The 17,661-nt window shown below is 39.6% G+C and overlaps 2 protein-coding genes across 2 annotated transcripts in view; one reads left to right on the top strand and one right to left on the bottom strand.

The window, feature by feature from the left end:
- Positions 1-51: 51 nt before the first annotated feature.
- Positions 52-3,920, top strand: tpt1 (tumor protein, translationally-controlled 1). The gene is made up of 6 exons (XM_035676920.1): positions 52-210; positions 878-951; positions 2,170-2,245; positions 2,497-2,612; positions 3,015-3,131; positions 3,477-3,920. The coding sequence occupies exons 1-6, from the start codon at positions 81-83 to the stop codon at positions 3,477-3,479; spliced, it is 516 nt and encodes a 171-aa protein (XP_035532813.1). The 5' UTR covers positions 52-80; the 3' UTR covers positions 3,480-3,920.
- Positions 3,921-5,249: 1,329 nt separating this feature from the next.
- Positions 5,250-17,661, bottom strand: part of LOC118339332 (general transcription factor IIF subunit 2-like) — a 40,065-nt gene continuing 27,653 nt past the window's right edge. Inside the window, exons 5-7 of the mRNA XM_035676918.1 lie at positions 10,713-10,794; positions 8,925-8,931; positions 5,250-5,797 (exon numbers count right to left, since the gene is read on the bottom strand). Coding sequence (XP_035532811.1) covers positions 5,663-5,797; positions 8,925-8,931; positions 10,713-10,794 — 224 coding nt within the window. The 3' untranslated portion in view covers positions 5,250-5,662. The remainder of the gene's footprint in view (positions 5,798-8,924; positions 8,932-10,712; positions 10,795-17,661) is intronic.

Genomic DNA, 17,661 nt, shown 5'->3' with positions numbered 1-17,661 from the left:
GGGGGGGGGGGGGGCGCAGCAGAGCTCAGAGCGGGAGAGCCGAGCCCGAGCCGACCCACGGTGACGTCAGCAGCACGTAAATGCCCCGGCTCGCCGCTGCCTCGCTCTTTTACCTCCCCCGTTCAGTTAGGGCGACAGGCCTCGGATCCGTCCCCGGAAAGAAGAACACCGAAGCGGCCAAAATGATCATCTACCAGTGCATCGTCACCGGTGAGCGGTCGACGCCTGTGCGCCGGTTGACGGTTAGCCGAGGCGGCGGTTACGGCGGTTATTTTCCGTTGTGTCTTATGTTTACTGGAGAGCGAGAGAGAGAGAGCGTTAGCCGTTAGCCGTTAGCGACCGTTAGCTGCCGTTAGCGACCGTTAGCTAACTCGTGCGATCGGGAAGCTAACCGTTAGCCACCCTGATGCTGAGGCCGGTTAGCTTTTCATCCTTTCTTCTGTTTCTCTTTGTCAGCCGCGGGTCGACTGCTACGTTTTTTAAAGTGGGTTAAAAGGTAGTGAAGAGTGGCTCCAGTGTGCCGGTTAACGGGGGTGTTACCGGTGTTTGTTTAACGTTAATAAACTGTCGGTGGGTGTAGAAGCAGCGTCGGTCGCGGTGAAGTCCCGCGGCCTGTCGGCGGTTTATTTATACTCCTCTTTTATAATCTGATACACTGACCTAATGTATCACAAAGGGTTTCCCCTCGCCTTTAATTAAATAACGAGTTAACAGCTGTTAAAAAAGAGGAGAAAACTTTAACTGGTGTAGTTTATGGCGCAACCTCGGAGCCACGTTAGGCCGCAGACTTTGTGTGGAATAAAGTGATAACTATGTTTATTATCTCAATGTTTATTATCTCAATGTTTATTTGTTTGTTTGTTTGTTTCCGCCGAAGGGGATGAGATGTTCTCCGACATCTACAAAATCACCGAGTCTAAGGACGGCATCTTCTACGAAGTTGAAGGAAAGGTGAGTCTGTGGGATTTAATAATAACACATGAAAGGGACACTTCACCCTGTTACACCGGGATTTAGTTTCACTGCTAAAAGGTAAAATAAGCGTTAAAATAAAAGTTATAAAGTGTCTTTTAGTTACTTTCCAGAGGAAGGAAGTTTACACAAAGCAAAGCTACAAAGGCTTTTGATGGTAGTTGCCCATTTTAAAGTAATGTTTCACAAATTACAAAAATAAGCGTAATTAAGTACAAGTTTCCTTAAATTACCCTTTTTAGTATTTATGGGGAAGGTGAGACGTCACGTTTCACACTTAAATTAAATTAAAGGACACTTTTTATACAGATAAAGTCTTAATTATGTTTCCAGAGACTCAATAAACAGTTTCTGTAGGAAATGTGTTTACAAAGCAGAATTATGAGAAAGATATTTAACTTAACCACAATAAATGATCTCCCAGCCTTTATCTCTCTCCATAATGTTAAGTTTTTAAATATATATATTTCTTTAAATGTAATTTTACCGACATTCAGGTTTATGTGTGAGTCACGTTGATCACGTGATCGCTCTTTCGCGGCTCATGTGCGGTGACGTCACCAGCAGCCTGATGACGTAGAGGACAGAGAGAGAGGGAGGGGTTGGTGTAAAGAGCAGTCCCTCATCTTAATAATAATAATAATAATAATATAATACATTTTATGTGTAAAAACACTTTTCATAAGAAAATGTCAAAGTGCTACAGAAACCAAAACAACACAAACCTGCCTGCTGCTACAATAAGTACTGAACACCACTGATGTACAGTTAAACATGTGATAACACAATAATAATACTAATCATCTCACCGGTCTCTTACAGAGTAACGTGTGAATGTAGGTGTAGTTGACCGGGGTTCACTAATATAATATAATATCATCACACTGCTCTGTTGGGCCTTTTTAGTTAGTTTAGTTAGTTTTACTGCTAAGAGGCCAGCAGATAAAGACACTGTAGTCGAGACTGCAGGTTTTATAAAAATATAAAATGTTCCCGTTTTCCTTCTGTTGTAAAGTAAACAACCCTGTGTCCTCGTTCAGCAGCGTTTCTGTTTAAAGAAAACATTTTAGTAACGATGGTAGATTCAAAGTGGCAGCTATCTCCGGCCCACTGATCCACCACAACTTCACGTCCCCGTCCCCCCCTGCCACTCACGTCTGTCTCCTGCTGCTCCCTTGTTCTTTAATGTTTCGCCAGCACGTCCCCACCCAGGACATGAGGGGTTCGACGAGTCCTGCATTTCGGCCAAACGGGCCTCTTGCTGAAGACGGCGGTCGGAGGGGCACCGACGCAGAGCTCGCGTCTCCCGCGTAGTTACCATCAATCCTTCAACCACAAGCTGCCAGGCAGACGGCCTTTCGCACAAGAGAGGGTTACGTTACCCTACATGAAAGACTACATGAAGGGCGTAAGTGTCTGATCTTCTGGGGGGGGGGGTTTTTAAACCACGTTCTAAGGGAATTATAACGGTGTTCCTACCGTGGAACAGAATATTTAAACTGTCACTGCTTCGTGCGCGTCCAGCATTAAGGGCTCACCTGGGGAGAAGCAACAACCAGAGAGAGTGGAGAAGTTCCATGCTGACGCTACACCCAGCATTTGAAGCTGGGTCCTCCCCGCAAGACTTCAAGAACCTTCAGGTTACGCACGTAGAGTCCACACACCACACACACACAACACACACACACACACCACACACCACACACACAACGACACACACCAGGGATGTCTTGAATCCGTTTCTATGACAACAATATCTGGACAGTGGCTTTCTAGGCTTGGTGTTTTAAACGATATAAAGATGTTTCTTATTTTATTCTTCCAAGGGAGAAGTTCCAGTTGACTCCGCAGGCAGGGTTGGGGCAAAAACAAAGAATATCACAAATAAAAAATATTGTTGCTATTAACATTAGAAGATATAAAACTATAAATTAAAGTGTATACACTATTTGTTTTGTGTAAAGCAACGACTACAGAGTTTAGTATGACGAGATACTTTCTGGCTGTTGTCCTCTGACTTGCCGTCTTTTGTCCTCGTGAAGTTTTTCTTAGGGGAGAGCATGAACCCAGACGGCATGGTGGGACTGTTGAACTACCGCGAAGATGGCGTCACACCATACATGCTTTTCTTCAAAGACGGTCTGCTGGCTGAGAAATGTGTAAGTAACTCAGCTGAGTCATGAAAACAAGCAGATGTTTAACTGTTCAGTCCCATAAAGTGACGTTAAGTGATGTACAGTGACACTTTTTACCACAGGAACAAATCTGATTGGGCTGACGTCAAATGTTTTCCAGCATATTCTGCCTCTAAAACTCATTTTCTCTCATTTAAGAGGTCTGATGGGCAAATAGCTTCTCTTGTTGCTAAAGTAACTGCTGCCCATAGATAGTATGACAAAACAAGGGAAAGATATAATCCACCTTTGGACAGGATGTCGAGTTACTCATGTGAAAAGAGGCTTTATTAGATGACTAATAACACAAATTTCCCATTTTTCTTGCAGTAACTATCTGGAAATACATCTGCTTTTCAATTGGCTGCTGCTTCTCGAATGGCCCCAAGAGCAGACTGAAGGAGCACTATTTTGCATCATGCCTGAAAGGAAACATTCTTCTACAGTTTCTTGTATATTCACATTATGGCCCACAGCACCAACTCCCAAAGCCCAAAGCTGGGTGAATCAAACATGATTGGTCACTGAAAACCGTTTTTAAACCTTCTTTTTGGCTTTTGCAGTGTTTGACTTTTGGCTCGGTTGTTGGGATTGAAAACTAGTCAGGACTGTGACCGGTGCCACAAACAGATGTTTTTTTTCTTCTTGTGTCTACCGTTTTAACAATGATCCATACAAGTTGACCTCTGACCTCTTTGTTTATGGTTGAGTATGATTCCATCTACAATGACAAGACCTCCGGTTTAATTTCAAAATAAAGTCTAGTACCACCACTTCCAGTTCTTCTGTGTGTTTGTCAGATATTGACGGGAAACATTTCTGCATTTAAAGTGTTTTAGTGCAGTTGTGTACTTGCATTATTAAAACTAAATGTTTCTAAGTATGCTCAAACTTATTTAGGGAATGGCACATTTCCTTAACTAGCAGGTAAAAGTAGGATAAACAATCTTGTGTTTGAGTGTAAAAGTTAAAACATTAAACATGCAAACTTTTTAAAGATGTGATTTAATGCATTTTGTATCAAACTATATGCACAATACTCAGTTCTTTTCCTTTTATTTTAAATATTCCTACTAAAAGGTGTTTACATGGCTGATATTCCCTTTACATGCAGCTGTACATCCTATAGAGGAATATCTCTCGTAGTCAAAGTGGAACAACCGAAGCTGCTCGACCCTTCTTGCCTCTTTATCGGTGGTAAACTTCTCCGACCGTGTGAACAGTTTTCTTCTTTCATTCGTTCAACCACCTTCTGGAGAAAGGTCGTCCTTATAGTTTACACATATCCAAAAACCAAACCTGTTAAACTTCTGTTTTAAAAGTAGATGTGTTTTTCCTTCTGAACAGAAATAAGTTTTTACAACAGAGCTGATCATAGACTGGTAAATGCTCCACTCAAACCCTAATTAGGAATTCATTTAATTAACATCCAAATGGACTACACAGTTTATATGACTTATCAAATGATGAATATTGTCTTGTTCTCAATATTAGTGGAAACTCGGCGTGCATGTGAACTTAAAGAGATAAATATATAGAGAAATGTGTGTAACCAACTAAAAGGTCCAGTAGGGGGCGATCGACACTGATCCAGTTTATAAATGATGGTTAACTTCAGTAGTGACGACTGTACAAAGCCACAGATCCAGCTGTTTATATAAGACAAGACCTCATACGTCCACTTTAATGTAAATCTTATATATAAGTTAATTGTTCTGGTTACATTTCAAATTAAAAAAAAGTTTTTATTTATATATATTTTTTTATGTTTTTCAGTTCAGTTGAGTTTTAGTTTTTTAATATGAGGTGAGATGATATTTGTACAAACACACTGACTGATCATTTCTCTGTAAACATAATGTGCCAATATCTCCTCCTCATGCTTGTGTTGACATATTTGACCAAATTTACAAAGACTAAAGCTAAAACACATTTCCTGTATATTGTTAGTTTAATTAGTTTAGTTAATACACAATATTGTTTCGGTTCATATTTTTATTTCAGTTAAGTAAGATGATTTTTCAAACCTTGTTTTAGTTCAGTTTCAGTTAACTATAATAATAATAATAATAATAATAATAATAATAATAATCTCTAGTCGGTCACAGACATTTAAAACATTCACCTTTCAGCTCGTGTAGTTAAAAATCCAAATTCTTTTTTTTGGTATTGTAACAAAAAGGGAATCAATAGTTTTGCATTTTAGATTTATTTCATGTTTTTTTTTCCACTTCCAGACATATTTTATTCCTCAGCGTCCAAAAAGAACTGATTTAAATCATTCACTGTGAACAATATGTCTGTTTATTTATGTGATGTGCTACCTAATGCAGGGCAGACCTTTCCACCCTATAATAGTATCAACTTAAACATTATGAACTCAAAACCATCACATACTACCTGCATTTGTAATAAACAGCAGGTTTTCTACAAGTCAGTGAAAAACCTGAACTCATTTGCGAGCGGCTGAAAGCTCGGAGCTGTATCCTCGCCAGGCTCAGAGGAACTCGCTGGAACTACGCCGTCTGCATCTCCTCCTCTTCCTCGCCAGACTCGTAGTGTCGGTACTCCGGCTTCAGTTCCCAGGTGCTTTTGTGAGCTCCCTTGTTGTTGTACGTCCCAATGTCCTTCATGATTTCTTTCAGGTAGGTCTGGAGAAACAGGTCGACAAGTGTTTTTGTGTATAATTGATATCTAACCGAACAATTATACCTGTGTGAAAGGTAAGACAGAGACTTGGATGAAGGCCAGGCTAACTGTTTCCCCGTTTCCAGTCTTTATACTAAGCTGAAATGTCAAATTGTTGCTTTAAATTAACACTTTGTCATTTTGGAAAATTTGCTGCCGAGTTAGTTGAGAAAATCGACACCACAAATAAGTTTTCTACAGTAAATATGTAGTTTCCCTTAAACATAAATACAGGAAACAGCTCTGTTGTAGTGGCTGAAAGTAACTGAGTACATCTACTCCAGTACTGTACAATCTTTATGTCCTTACACTTTAATTTGATGCACAATATCCGGGGAAGTACTAGAAGCAAACAGGTTGGCATTACATTATCTCCCTACAGTATGTGCGTGTTTTAATGCAAGCTGTCCTAAGAAGTGTACAGTTTTCTACTTTTCCCTTCACTTTCTATGTGTTGTTACTTTCTACAATGAACCTGTGCAGAAATCAGCAAAAACCTGAACACACAAGCCGTTACTCTATGAAAAGTGGCCCCTGGATGAGGGTTTATAGATTCAATGACTTCAAGAGGATCAAGATGTTGGTCCTTAATGGCAATTAATGAAATAATCTTGTGTATTTATTATTTTTTTTACTAATATAACTAATGTTTCTAGTCTAAATGCAACTTTTGAGTGATTATACCAACTAACTAGAACAGTTGTATTACACAGTACATCACTTGAAATGAGGCGGATGGTCAAGTGGTCTGTTTTTTTCTCTATTTCTGGCTATTGTTGTAACAAATGTCTGACTAATATTTAACATTTGAATGACACTAAGATCACCACCCATATAAAGTAGCTTCATCAGTAACTGGAGGCCACTGCATAACGTTTCATCCAATACTTCTAACCCACTGCATTTCAGAGATATATATAAAGATATATATATATTTAAACTTTACTGGAAGTTACAGGAATACAAAACATATGCAACAATTAAATTATAATATATCATTACAGATTGAGCTAAGAGGTAGTATATAGATTATTATCTGTACTATTCAAGTGATGCTTATACGATTAATGTATCAATTATAATAAAATACTAATATTATTCTAAAATGGGCCAATCGATATGATAAATCCCTTTACTTTTGGTGCTTTCACTGCATTTTAATGCTGCTACTCGCTGTAGTATCACAAGATCTGAACATTTGTTCCACCATTGCTCTGTTCAAAGGTAACAAAATCCACCTATCAGCACCTCCTGACGCTCACTAACACCTTACATCTTGGTGGTTTGTGGTTGACTCGATGTGGATTTCCAGAGGCGGATTATATTTTATTATTGTTTCCAGTCTTTGTGCTAAGCAAAGGAACCAGCTGCTAGCAGTAGTCCCTGTCTGCTTTATATATGAGACTAAGTCAGCTGCCGGGGCCAATTTCCTTCTACTTGTGTACTAAATGGTGGTTTCCCTGTGCTTGCACTCACACACCCAGCTGTGCTTCTCATTTTAACAAGCTTAGATGTTTCTTTTGTGTACTGACGGCACCGTTTAGTTTCACAAACCTAATTTCTAACACTGAGCAGCAGCTGTAGGAGACCCTTTACTCTCCAACCACCACTAGGGGTCTGTGTTGAGCTTATAGAGACGTGCCCGATGAATAACACTGATGCGTTTCCAGACTTTTTCATAATGGGCATTTCGGTTACTTTAGTTCAGCTAATTTGAGTGTTAGCCAAGTACTTTAGGAGAGAGATGATTGTGTGGAGTGTATTGCGGCGTTTGACTCCTACTCAGCCGATGGTTATGCAATCAGATGCAATCAGAGGGAGAGAAGGACCTCAAGGTCTCATCAGCACCTACACATTGCTGTTTTCTGCGAGCTGGAACGAATCCACGGCACTGTATCGATTCATCCCGTGTTCGTGTGTGTGTGTGTGTTGTTGTGTGTGTGTGTTTGGGCGCATGTTGGGCAAATTTCAGCCCAAAAGATAGTGTGAACAGGCATGAACGTCATGCGGTGGCCGATTTTGCAAATTTAACAAAGCAGGTTGATAGTGGCAGGTGTATTGTTGTGTTTGGTCTTACAGCTTTGTGTGGTGTGTGTGTGTGTGTGTGTTGTGTGTGTGTGTTTGTGTTGTGTCTCACCAGTTAGATTGTTTGGTGATGTCCACCAAGTCTTTAATGTTGGTAATACTGGTTGTTTCTCAAAGGCAAGAAGGAATGTCCAACACGACCTGGCCGCTAGGCCTCACCATCCTTGCTTCTGGGACTTCTTCTTCTTATCGTAGCAACCAACTGAGAATAATAATAATAAAAAAGCATGATGATGATTAAATAAGAACTAATAATAATTATACTAAATAATAATAATAATAGAATTATATCATGTAATACACAGAATGTCTTAAATGTCATTAGTTGTTTAATCAACATTTCAGCCCCAAATCGAATACGTATATTTTCACAGGTTGATAAGAAATACTGTGATGAGTACTTACTGAACTTTTAGTGGTACAAGCACTGTTGGAGATGCCTCTTTTAAAAATAATTTTTAAAGCCTTTTAACCTGAAGTTGGTAATTACTTACACTAATATTTAAAAAAAAATGGTGATATTTACAGTTTCAACAACTTTTTACACATCAGTAGCTCGATTTTCTAGATTGTTGTCAGCACTCAGGTTAGATTTTAGTCAGGGCTGGCCCTTACATTGCAAGCAAACATGGACTTTTACTGCATCATTTTTGTAATTAATATCAATGGGTAATATTGTGTTTTTTTAATCAAAGAGTTACACAACAATACACCACACACACCACCCGTATATATGATACCAGCCTTGTTGGTTATTAGTTCTCATCATTGAGTCGTGGTTGCGCCAGCAGGCTTGAAGACGGTAAGTGATGGCTTTCTCACAGTCTGCTGCGACAAACGTGGAGCTATGGTGGATTCGTTGATCTGCTGCCCTGAGCACCACACACACACACACACACCACACAGCAACACGCACACATCACACACAGCACACAACACACACGACAGCAGATAAAGTTAGATTTTTGATTTTTCTGTGATCTAGTTTGATTCCTGCTGACAGACCTTTGCCCTGTAGGGGGCACGGAGAAACGCGTCAGCTTCCTCGAGAATCAAACTTAACAAAGATAATAACAGCAGCTACTCGTCCAAAAGACATCTCTGCTTTCTATTTATTTGTATTTGTTGCCTTTATTCATCTTTGAACATTTTATTCAGACTGATAGCACAAAGAAAAAAACAGCATAACCTTATGAGCCTGGAAGAAATGTAAGACACAAAAAGCCACTGGCAGGCTGCCCGATGATCTGCCCATAAATAACGTGATGTTTCCATAACGACATACGAACATAAACAGCCTATGCTAATGAGCCGTTATGTATAGTAAAGCTGATGTATTAGAAAATTTTCTGTCTCTTGCAGAGCTCTTTTTAATGTCTCTGTTCTCATTGTCTTTGTCGATTAGTACACATTTATCCTCCATATATACACAAAAATGGATTGCTCACCAATAACATTGCTAAAACTATTGATAATAGTTTAACATTTAATGAAGAAAAATCACCTTCCCTAAATACGCATAATAAGTCATTTTTAATTATGTATTAAGTGTATGAAAATGTTTTTTTAACTGTATCATCAATTTTTATTCTCTAATAGGCAAATTTATGTGGCTTCCATTTATTTGCTTTAATCTACAGTGAGAAACTGGTGAATGTCTCTACCATAACTGTTGAATTTTGTGCATATCGCACACACACACCACACACACACACACACACGACACACACACACACACACAACCACAACACACACACACACACACACAAACACACACACACACACCACACACACACACACACACACACATGACAACATAATGCCCACGATGGAGGGACATATTTGTCAGCTGCCATCCAAATGGGAGATTATAAAACTGGAGTGAAAAGTGAAGCCTTCCCTTGTCAAGTCAGAAAATAAAATATAAATTGGACAAAATCTAAGTTCAGTCTGTACTCCACAGTACTTCACAGTACCACCCTGTAACGTCCAAGGAGAATCTCAGCCAAGATGTTCAGCACAGAAATCAGAAGAAAAAAAAAAGACGCTCTGTCTTTTGAGGGCAGACGACGGCGACGACGGTCACAGAGAGGTGTTTATGTGTGTGGTGTGAATAATTAAAGTGATTTCCCTGTAATGTTTCGTACTGATTTGACGGCTGACACCACACACCCCAAAAAAAGGCAAACTGTGTGTGTGTGTGCGTGCGCGCGTGCGCGTGTGCGTGTGTGCGTGTGTGTGTGTGTGTGTGTGTGTGTGTTTGCCTTGGGTTGTATTGTAGCAGTGCATCTGCCACGGTGATGCGGTTGCTATAGCAATGCCATCCACTAACTAGCTGGAATAACGGATTCCAACGAAGAGGAGACAGAAACCGTTTGAAAAAGGCAGAGTGGAGTCGAGTATTTAGTGTACACAAATAAACAGTCGCAGCAATGCCCCCTCTCCGCCAGAATTAATTTACAACACTTGAACAGATTTTATGTGTTGTCCAGAGGTGGGAGAAAGAAAAAAATTAAACAGCAAAATCAAATGCTGGCCTGACTGTTTTTATGCATCTGTGTGTTAATTATTACACTAATTTTAAGAATTATTCTTATTTGAGGGGTGTAAGTTGAAGGGAATATTGGATTTATGTTATGTTATGAAGGGTTTTTTTTGTTTAAAACGTCCATTTGCTGGATTATAATGTGCATTAATATTGTATTCTTTGCCCATTATTCCAACCCAATGCAACCACGAGGCACAATAACATTTGACTGTGCTCTGAGCTCAACAATTTCAAAGTTCACTCACTTCTTCAGCTTCATGTAGTTGTCATTGACGACCGGCCTGCATTCAGCTCTGTGCACCACCATCCCCTCCAGACTGATTTCATCTACAACAAAGACAGTGACTCAGCTGCTCAATCGTGATTCAGACACATGCACACAGACAAACTCAGTGTGTTGGACAAAACAAAAAGAGTAAAATTAAATAAATGTAAAAACTCTTTATTTAGGAAAATAATCCACATTTTGTTGCTGTAAAACATACACATACATATTCAATGATTAATGGCATTTTATAACATAAAGTATCCATAATTAATTTGTAACTTGTAAACAGTCAACATAAAAATTACAGTACTCAGTTTTTTCTAAAAGCTTGAATATATGAGAACAAAAATAGACGCTCAACATCAGCAATAGTCCCTCGTTTAATGTGATTAAACACACATTTATTGGATCCAATATGACATAATGAGAAAGACACACACGTTCACGTAAGTCCAGAGAAGGATATTAAAAAGTACTGAAGTTCAGCGAGGCGGCTGTCACGCACTGCTCACGCACTCTGCTGCGTGTCCAAGCCGTCAGTCGCCCAGCAGAGAGGGAACAAAGTGCCAGAAGGGCTTCCCTCTCTGCGGCACTTCGTGGCCGTTTACCAAACTGTCAGGAAGGGCCACCGGGGGAGGAACCAGAGCGTCCCTCCACATGAAGTCACGCTCACAGCAGTGGAGGCTCTCTGAACTAAGGAGGAGGGTGCAAAGAACCAGGTGAACTGTGGGACTGTGAGCTTTTACCGCGGACACCAACAGACACCATCGTCTTCATGGTGACATCGGGCAACATTTGAACAAAAATAACCTCTGAATCATAAAACATTATGCTATAAAATACATTGCAGAGCTGAAACAATCAGTTGATTAATGGTTTAGTTGATGGACAGATTATCAACAGATGTATTAAAGTACTTAAGTACAATTTTGATGTACTTGCTTTACTTGAGTATTTCTATTTATGCTCCACCACATTTCAAAGAGAAATATCGTACTTTTTACTCCACTACATCCATTACAGTTACTATTATAGATTACACCAGAGGTTGTGAAGCATTTTGGCTTCTGACCTGCAACAAAAAGCAGTGTTTGGTTGAGGCCCCTTGCCACATTTCAGGTGTCTGAGTCTATTAGCAGTTCTACCAAAGAGGCATTTCTCCTCTAAACTCCTCAGATGGTGGGAGGGTTGTGAGTCATCCTAAGTCAGTGGTTGCCAACCTTCTCTGTTTGTGTATCTCTACAGCCCTTTAATAATAATATAATAGTGAATAACAGTCGATGTTTAGGTCTGTTACATATACTACATAACAGTAACCTATCCATTAGTTTTATCTAACAATTTCAACCATTTATCCACTTGTTAGTCAAGAGTTGTTAACAGCTCTGCCAAACACACATTTCCCCTCTGAACACATGGTTTTAATTTTAACAGCTACTCAAAAAGGGGTCAATTATCCAGTATTTTACGCAAAAACTGGTACTTATTACGGTTTTCTGCCCCAATAATCATCTCACGACCCCTTGGATTCATCTTGTGAGCCTTTGAAGGCACCCAACCCCTAAACTGAGAACCAATGCACCAAACTAGATCCACCTAGACCAGCTCAAAGAGTAAAATGATGAAAATGTGTATTAACAATCTAATGTCTAAGTGTCTAGTGTCTAAGTATAATAATACATAATGTCATTTTTCTGCAGATAACTCAGATAAATCAAATACTTTTAGTACATTTAGCTGATAATACGGTTGTACTCTTACTCAAGGACATTTAACTGGATATTTTTATACTGTGGTATTAGAGAGTTCGAGGTTAGGCTGAGCTCCAACAAGAATATCTGTGTGGGTCTCTACAACATTACAAAAAACATTATTTTTAACAACAGATAATGCATTTCTTTAATGTAATATTTCTGTTAACGTTACATTACGTTAACTACTACTCTCTTAGATTATGTATTGACTTCTTGCTTCGATTGGATTTACAATTTACACCCGTTAGGTTATTATTTATTTATGCCCAAATGTTAGAGACCCCCACAAAGCTCAGATTTGGTATCAGATTCTGGTATTCGGTACTTTAGGATCCGTCAACCGTCCATAAACCCTCCAGCAACCCTGCCACTCCTCTCAGTGTGACATTTTCAGCTATTTATGATTTTTATTTATAAATTATTTTTTCCAAGCTGTTCTTTCATAAGGTGCTTCAGCCAATTATTCAACTGTCCAACCCACAACCTTTTTCCGAAACCATTTGATGCCTCTTCTGCTCCTCTCCAATCAGTATTGGGAGCTGCTTTTCAATTTATTTATTTTTTCCTTTTGCAGATTTCGAATCGAGGAAATGGTGGAGTCCAGTTGGTGAGCGTTGGCGTTATATATATTGGCAACAGCTCGGTCTATTGTGCATTGTTATATGATTGGCTTTGTTTGTATCTGGAAACATGAACAGGTCTGAGAAGCTGCCACGTTTCACACATCAGTTAACAAAAACCAGCAGACAGAGAAGCTCAAAGGGCAAACAGAGAGGAAGTGTACAGAGAGCTGTGGAGGTCATACACAGACTGCGAGGCTTTGATAATGAACAGACTGACAGGCCCCGGATGACAAGTGGAGGAGGGAGAGAGGCTGTCAAAACTTACTTTTTACGTTCTCTTACAATTTCCAGAAATAGTTGAGGGTTCCTCAGGTGTGAAATCCTATAAACTCTGAGTTTGTAAATCCTCAGGTGTACGTGCCAAATTCCCTCCCTCGTCCACGCGCTTGCCTCACTAAACGTCTTTTTCTTCCTTTTTGTCTTCACTTCCCACTTCAAAACGTGGGCGAGAAATGCAAAGAAAAGACACAAGGGGAAAAGACGTCTCTCCCTCTTACGCGTCATCCGAACCAACGTCAGTTTTCTGATGACGCCGACACAGCAGGATCACCTGTCAGTCATCGTCAGCTGCTCCGCGGTGTCTTTTGTTTCCTGGTCCGTATTTCCACAGAAAATGGGATCTACTATTCAGATGATATCAAGGGTGCATATTTCCGCTGCTTGTGTGCTCATATTGTTTTATTGAAGTCCTCCTACGTGACAGATATTTGCCTCTGCGTGTTGTCTCTTAAAAACATCCGCACATGCACAATAAACCTCTATTCAGAATGTGTACAGATCAAAGCACCACTAAATTTAAGGGTCCCTCCCTGTGTACGGTCTGGACGCGCTCTATATGAAAACTGAGACTAACTGAGATAACTTCTGTTATGATTTGGAGTTATATAAAGTAAAATATAGATTGAAATATTCACTGCTCAAACACTGGAAGCACATGAGCCATTTCTACTGGCAGCGAAGCATTTTTGTATTCATTAATTATTGATGTCTCCATTTATTGAAGTCCTACTTGTAAAGTCCCTTTTTAAATATTTATGATTGAAATGCCACAAATGTGAAGGAATAATTTAGTGTCTTATGTATGTTATTATTCCATATATAAATGACACTAATAATAATAATAATATATTTTTATGATTCTTTTTAAACATATATCCACTAATTTAACACAATGGCACATAAGAAAACAAAGTTGGGAATACTAAAACGCCTGCGTTGGTTTTAGGTTCTTTGTGTGTTGACCTCAAGCCTCCTATAGGAAGCTTCCTTGCTCCCCTGAGTCCTTATAGTCCTCCGATATCCTTAATACTGTCAGATCTGATTAATTGATCAAGGAGCGATGAAATTAGGTAAATGGTGTGTATGTAACATGCGGCGCATCTTCTTCTTGGTTCAGATTGGGTGTTAAAAACTCTAAAGTGCCTTGCCAACTTGCCACGTGTAAGTGGACTTACAAATATTGCATCTTTGAACACAAATTATTAAAGCACTGCCTAGTTTATGGTGAGATGTTACTGCCTCAGTTACCACTGTGTTATTGTTATTGGTACTGGTGAAAAGTTTAAGAGTCAAATGGTGTTGACTCATGGAAATAGTTAATCATGAGTCATCTTTCACATTTCTTTATTGCCTTTAATTGGTAGAGAAAGCTGAAGAGCGACAGGAAAGGGAGCAGATAGAGAGGATGACAGACAGCGAAGGGCCGCAGGTCGGAGTCGATGGCTGCAGACAGGAGCTCTACCAGGTGAGCTACCAGAGGAAATTTATATATTAAAAATACTGTGTAAAAATGGCTGAACTAGCCTGTTTGTTTCCCAGATTAAAAAATGAACCAGATCTTTTGTTTTTCTTACTGTTAACAAATCTCATAAAAGCCCAAAATCTCCAATGTGTTAGTCCATCTCCCAACTTCCTTGTGAGAAGTTAAATCTGTAGACACAGGTCCCTAATGTAGCTAGATTTTTAAAAAGGTTGTCAACTTATAATGGATACTGTAGTTGTGCAATTGTTTAGACTACTTTCAACTCTCAATCCACATTTGGTGAGTGAGCGATGAGTTTTTACAGCAGCACTGTGTATGTGGCAGAGGTGGCAAAGGTACACACAATCTTACTCAAGTTCAGATATATTTGTGTAAAAAAAATAGTAAAAGTAGAAGAACTGATTCAACTTCAATATTTAAGTAAAAGTGTGAAAGTAGAGGCTCTTTGAAATGTAAAGTATAAAAGTAAAAAGTACTCCCTCTCGTCTATTCCTTCTTTTTTGTCCTGTTACATCTGTCATGTGTGATGTGCACCAGTCTTGATGTTGTGAAGATGTGTAATAATAAAAAAAAAGATAATTGATAATTTCACTAAAATGCATTAAAACTAAAGTAACAAGCCTGTTTTGAAGCTGTAAGGAGTAGAAAGATAATTGAGTAAAACTATAGTAGGGAAAAAGTAAAAAGTTGTACAGATACCTAAAGATTACCACCTCTTCAATGTAATATTGAAGAAAAAGGAAGATAAAACATTGTAATAAATAAACAATCAGCTGTGTGTGGCTCATTAATGTGTTTTTTGGAGCTCTATGGAGAAATAGGCTCTGGATTTTTATTGTTGTCACTGTTTGTTTTTGTTTTTAATGGGATCGGACGGCAACAAACCTATAAAAACACCTCCAACCTCATCTTATCTCAGTGTTCACCAAAGCCGAACAAGTGCAGGTGCAACCGGTCACCATAGTAACCGCCACATGCCACCTGACATCACGTGTCACGCGACATTCCACCGCCGACAGAGTCTGTCGTTAATCTTGAGCCAGCGAGCGCGTCGCAGTGCGTGTCACAGATCTCACTAATGTTCATCTTTGCCTTTCCCCACAAATGGATGCAATTATGTGCAATTATTGGCTGGTGAGTGCCAGAGCACTTGCCAGAAACACGTCTAAAAAAACACACCCACACACACACGAGAAACATCTGTGGAAACAGGAGATCTGGCTATAGCAGCACCGACCCTCTCTCTGTTGGTGCTGTAGTCGCGGTCAAACAGGGTCAGGGTCGTGTAGAAACGTGGATCGTTTCTCTCCCGCTGCTCAAGTTCTTGTTTCCTCTGTCCAGAATCAAGGCGAACACTGTGCGCACGAGAGAAGTGTAACATGCTGTAGATTAGAGAGAGGACCAGCGTAAGATGTGGACTGACCACAGCAATGTGTAGCTCAAGGCTTTGTGTGTGGGAGGAACACTTGAGATAAATAGTAGACTTCTGCACGTTGGCTTTCACTATAAAACTCTTAAGTGCAAGATAAATGTTTTGGTCCTCACCTTCGGCAGACATTCAGTATCCTAATTCTCCTACGCAGCGATCATTCATTCAGAGCTGCGTAAGAAGACTTTATTGCTCTTTATTGGATGAAGAACAGCTGAAATTTAAACATGAAGGAACTGTTTTGATGCAGCTACGTGGTGGATTTCAGTTCTGTCGGGCTGCTGTGTTTATGAATATCCATGAGATACTACCGACACAATGGGCCTTTTTCCTAAAGTACAAACAAGATTTAGTCGTACAACTTGTGTAGAGATGAAAACACAGGTTTAACATTTTGGGAAATGTGATTACTTCATTTTTTTTTGCCAAAGGTGGAGAAGATAGATAAGATGTGCTTTTATTGATCCCCCGTAGGAGGAATTCAAGACATTTGTTTAATCTGTACAAAAACAGAAGTGTAAAAACAAAAAGCTGTGGTTCCACGAGGAGTTATACGGCAAAAAGTATTGTTATATGCATCATGGCTTTCTAAATTACTGAGGAGGTTGGAGAACTTTTTAGATTTGATTTGGTACGGGCATTTACTTTGGCATTAAAGCTCAAACAATTTTGCATTTCTAAAAAAAATAAAGCTGCCTCAGGATCTAAACGCAGGTCGCTGTCCAGAGCGACATCCTCCATTAACACACGACAAGGGAACATGACCTATAATGATGTTTATACCACCGATCATCAGAAAGAGAAACTGATTACCAGGTTCATTTTCGTAGCTTTATTCCCATCACGGTACAGATCTGTAATTAGCAGCTGCTAATTTTCTGAGAGGTTGTTGCTGTTGATGGATGTATGAGATATCGTGTCCTTTACATGTGAACACAACAGTGGGAGTGACAAGACAGCCTATATGCACTTCACTCTTGGTTTTAGCTGTAATCACACTTCTCCCACATGTAGTGTAACTAACACACACACACACACTTGCTTGCTGACTGCCATTCATGTCAAACTCTAAATTACAGAGGTCTGAATTGAACACTAAATAATGTCACAACAGCACCAAGCCAGTGCAGACACAGACTATGTACTGGATCTAGATTGCACTGGGTGATGACTGACAACTGTTTCTGCACTAAATTAAGTCTTAAATGTGACACAGACCATAAAACATTGTCTGTATCTCCGACACAGAGAGTGGATCTACGATGAAAGTTCACAAAAACATAAGGATCTATCCGAAGGGGACCATAAGACTTCAAAGGACCCTGTCTTACACCCAGGACAAGTGTCATTGCTAGTTT

Source organism: Morone saxatilis, unplaced genomic scaffold (genome assembly GCF_004916995.1).
Source record: "Morone saxatilis isolate NCDOM2014 unplaced genomic scaffold, NCSU_SB_2.0 Contig5, whole genome shotgun sequence".
NCBI classification, from domain to species: domain Eukaryota; kingdom Metazoa; phylum Chordata; class Actinopteri; family Moronidae; genus Morone; species Morone saxatilis.
Note: the sequence above shows the minus strand (reverse complement) of the source record. Positions and strands in the feature narration are given on the sequence as shown.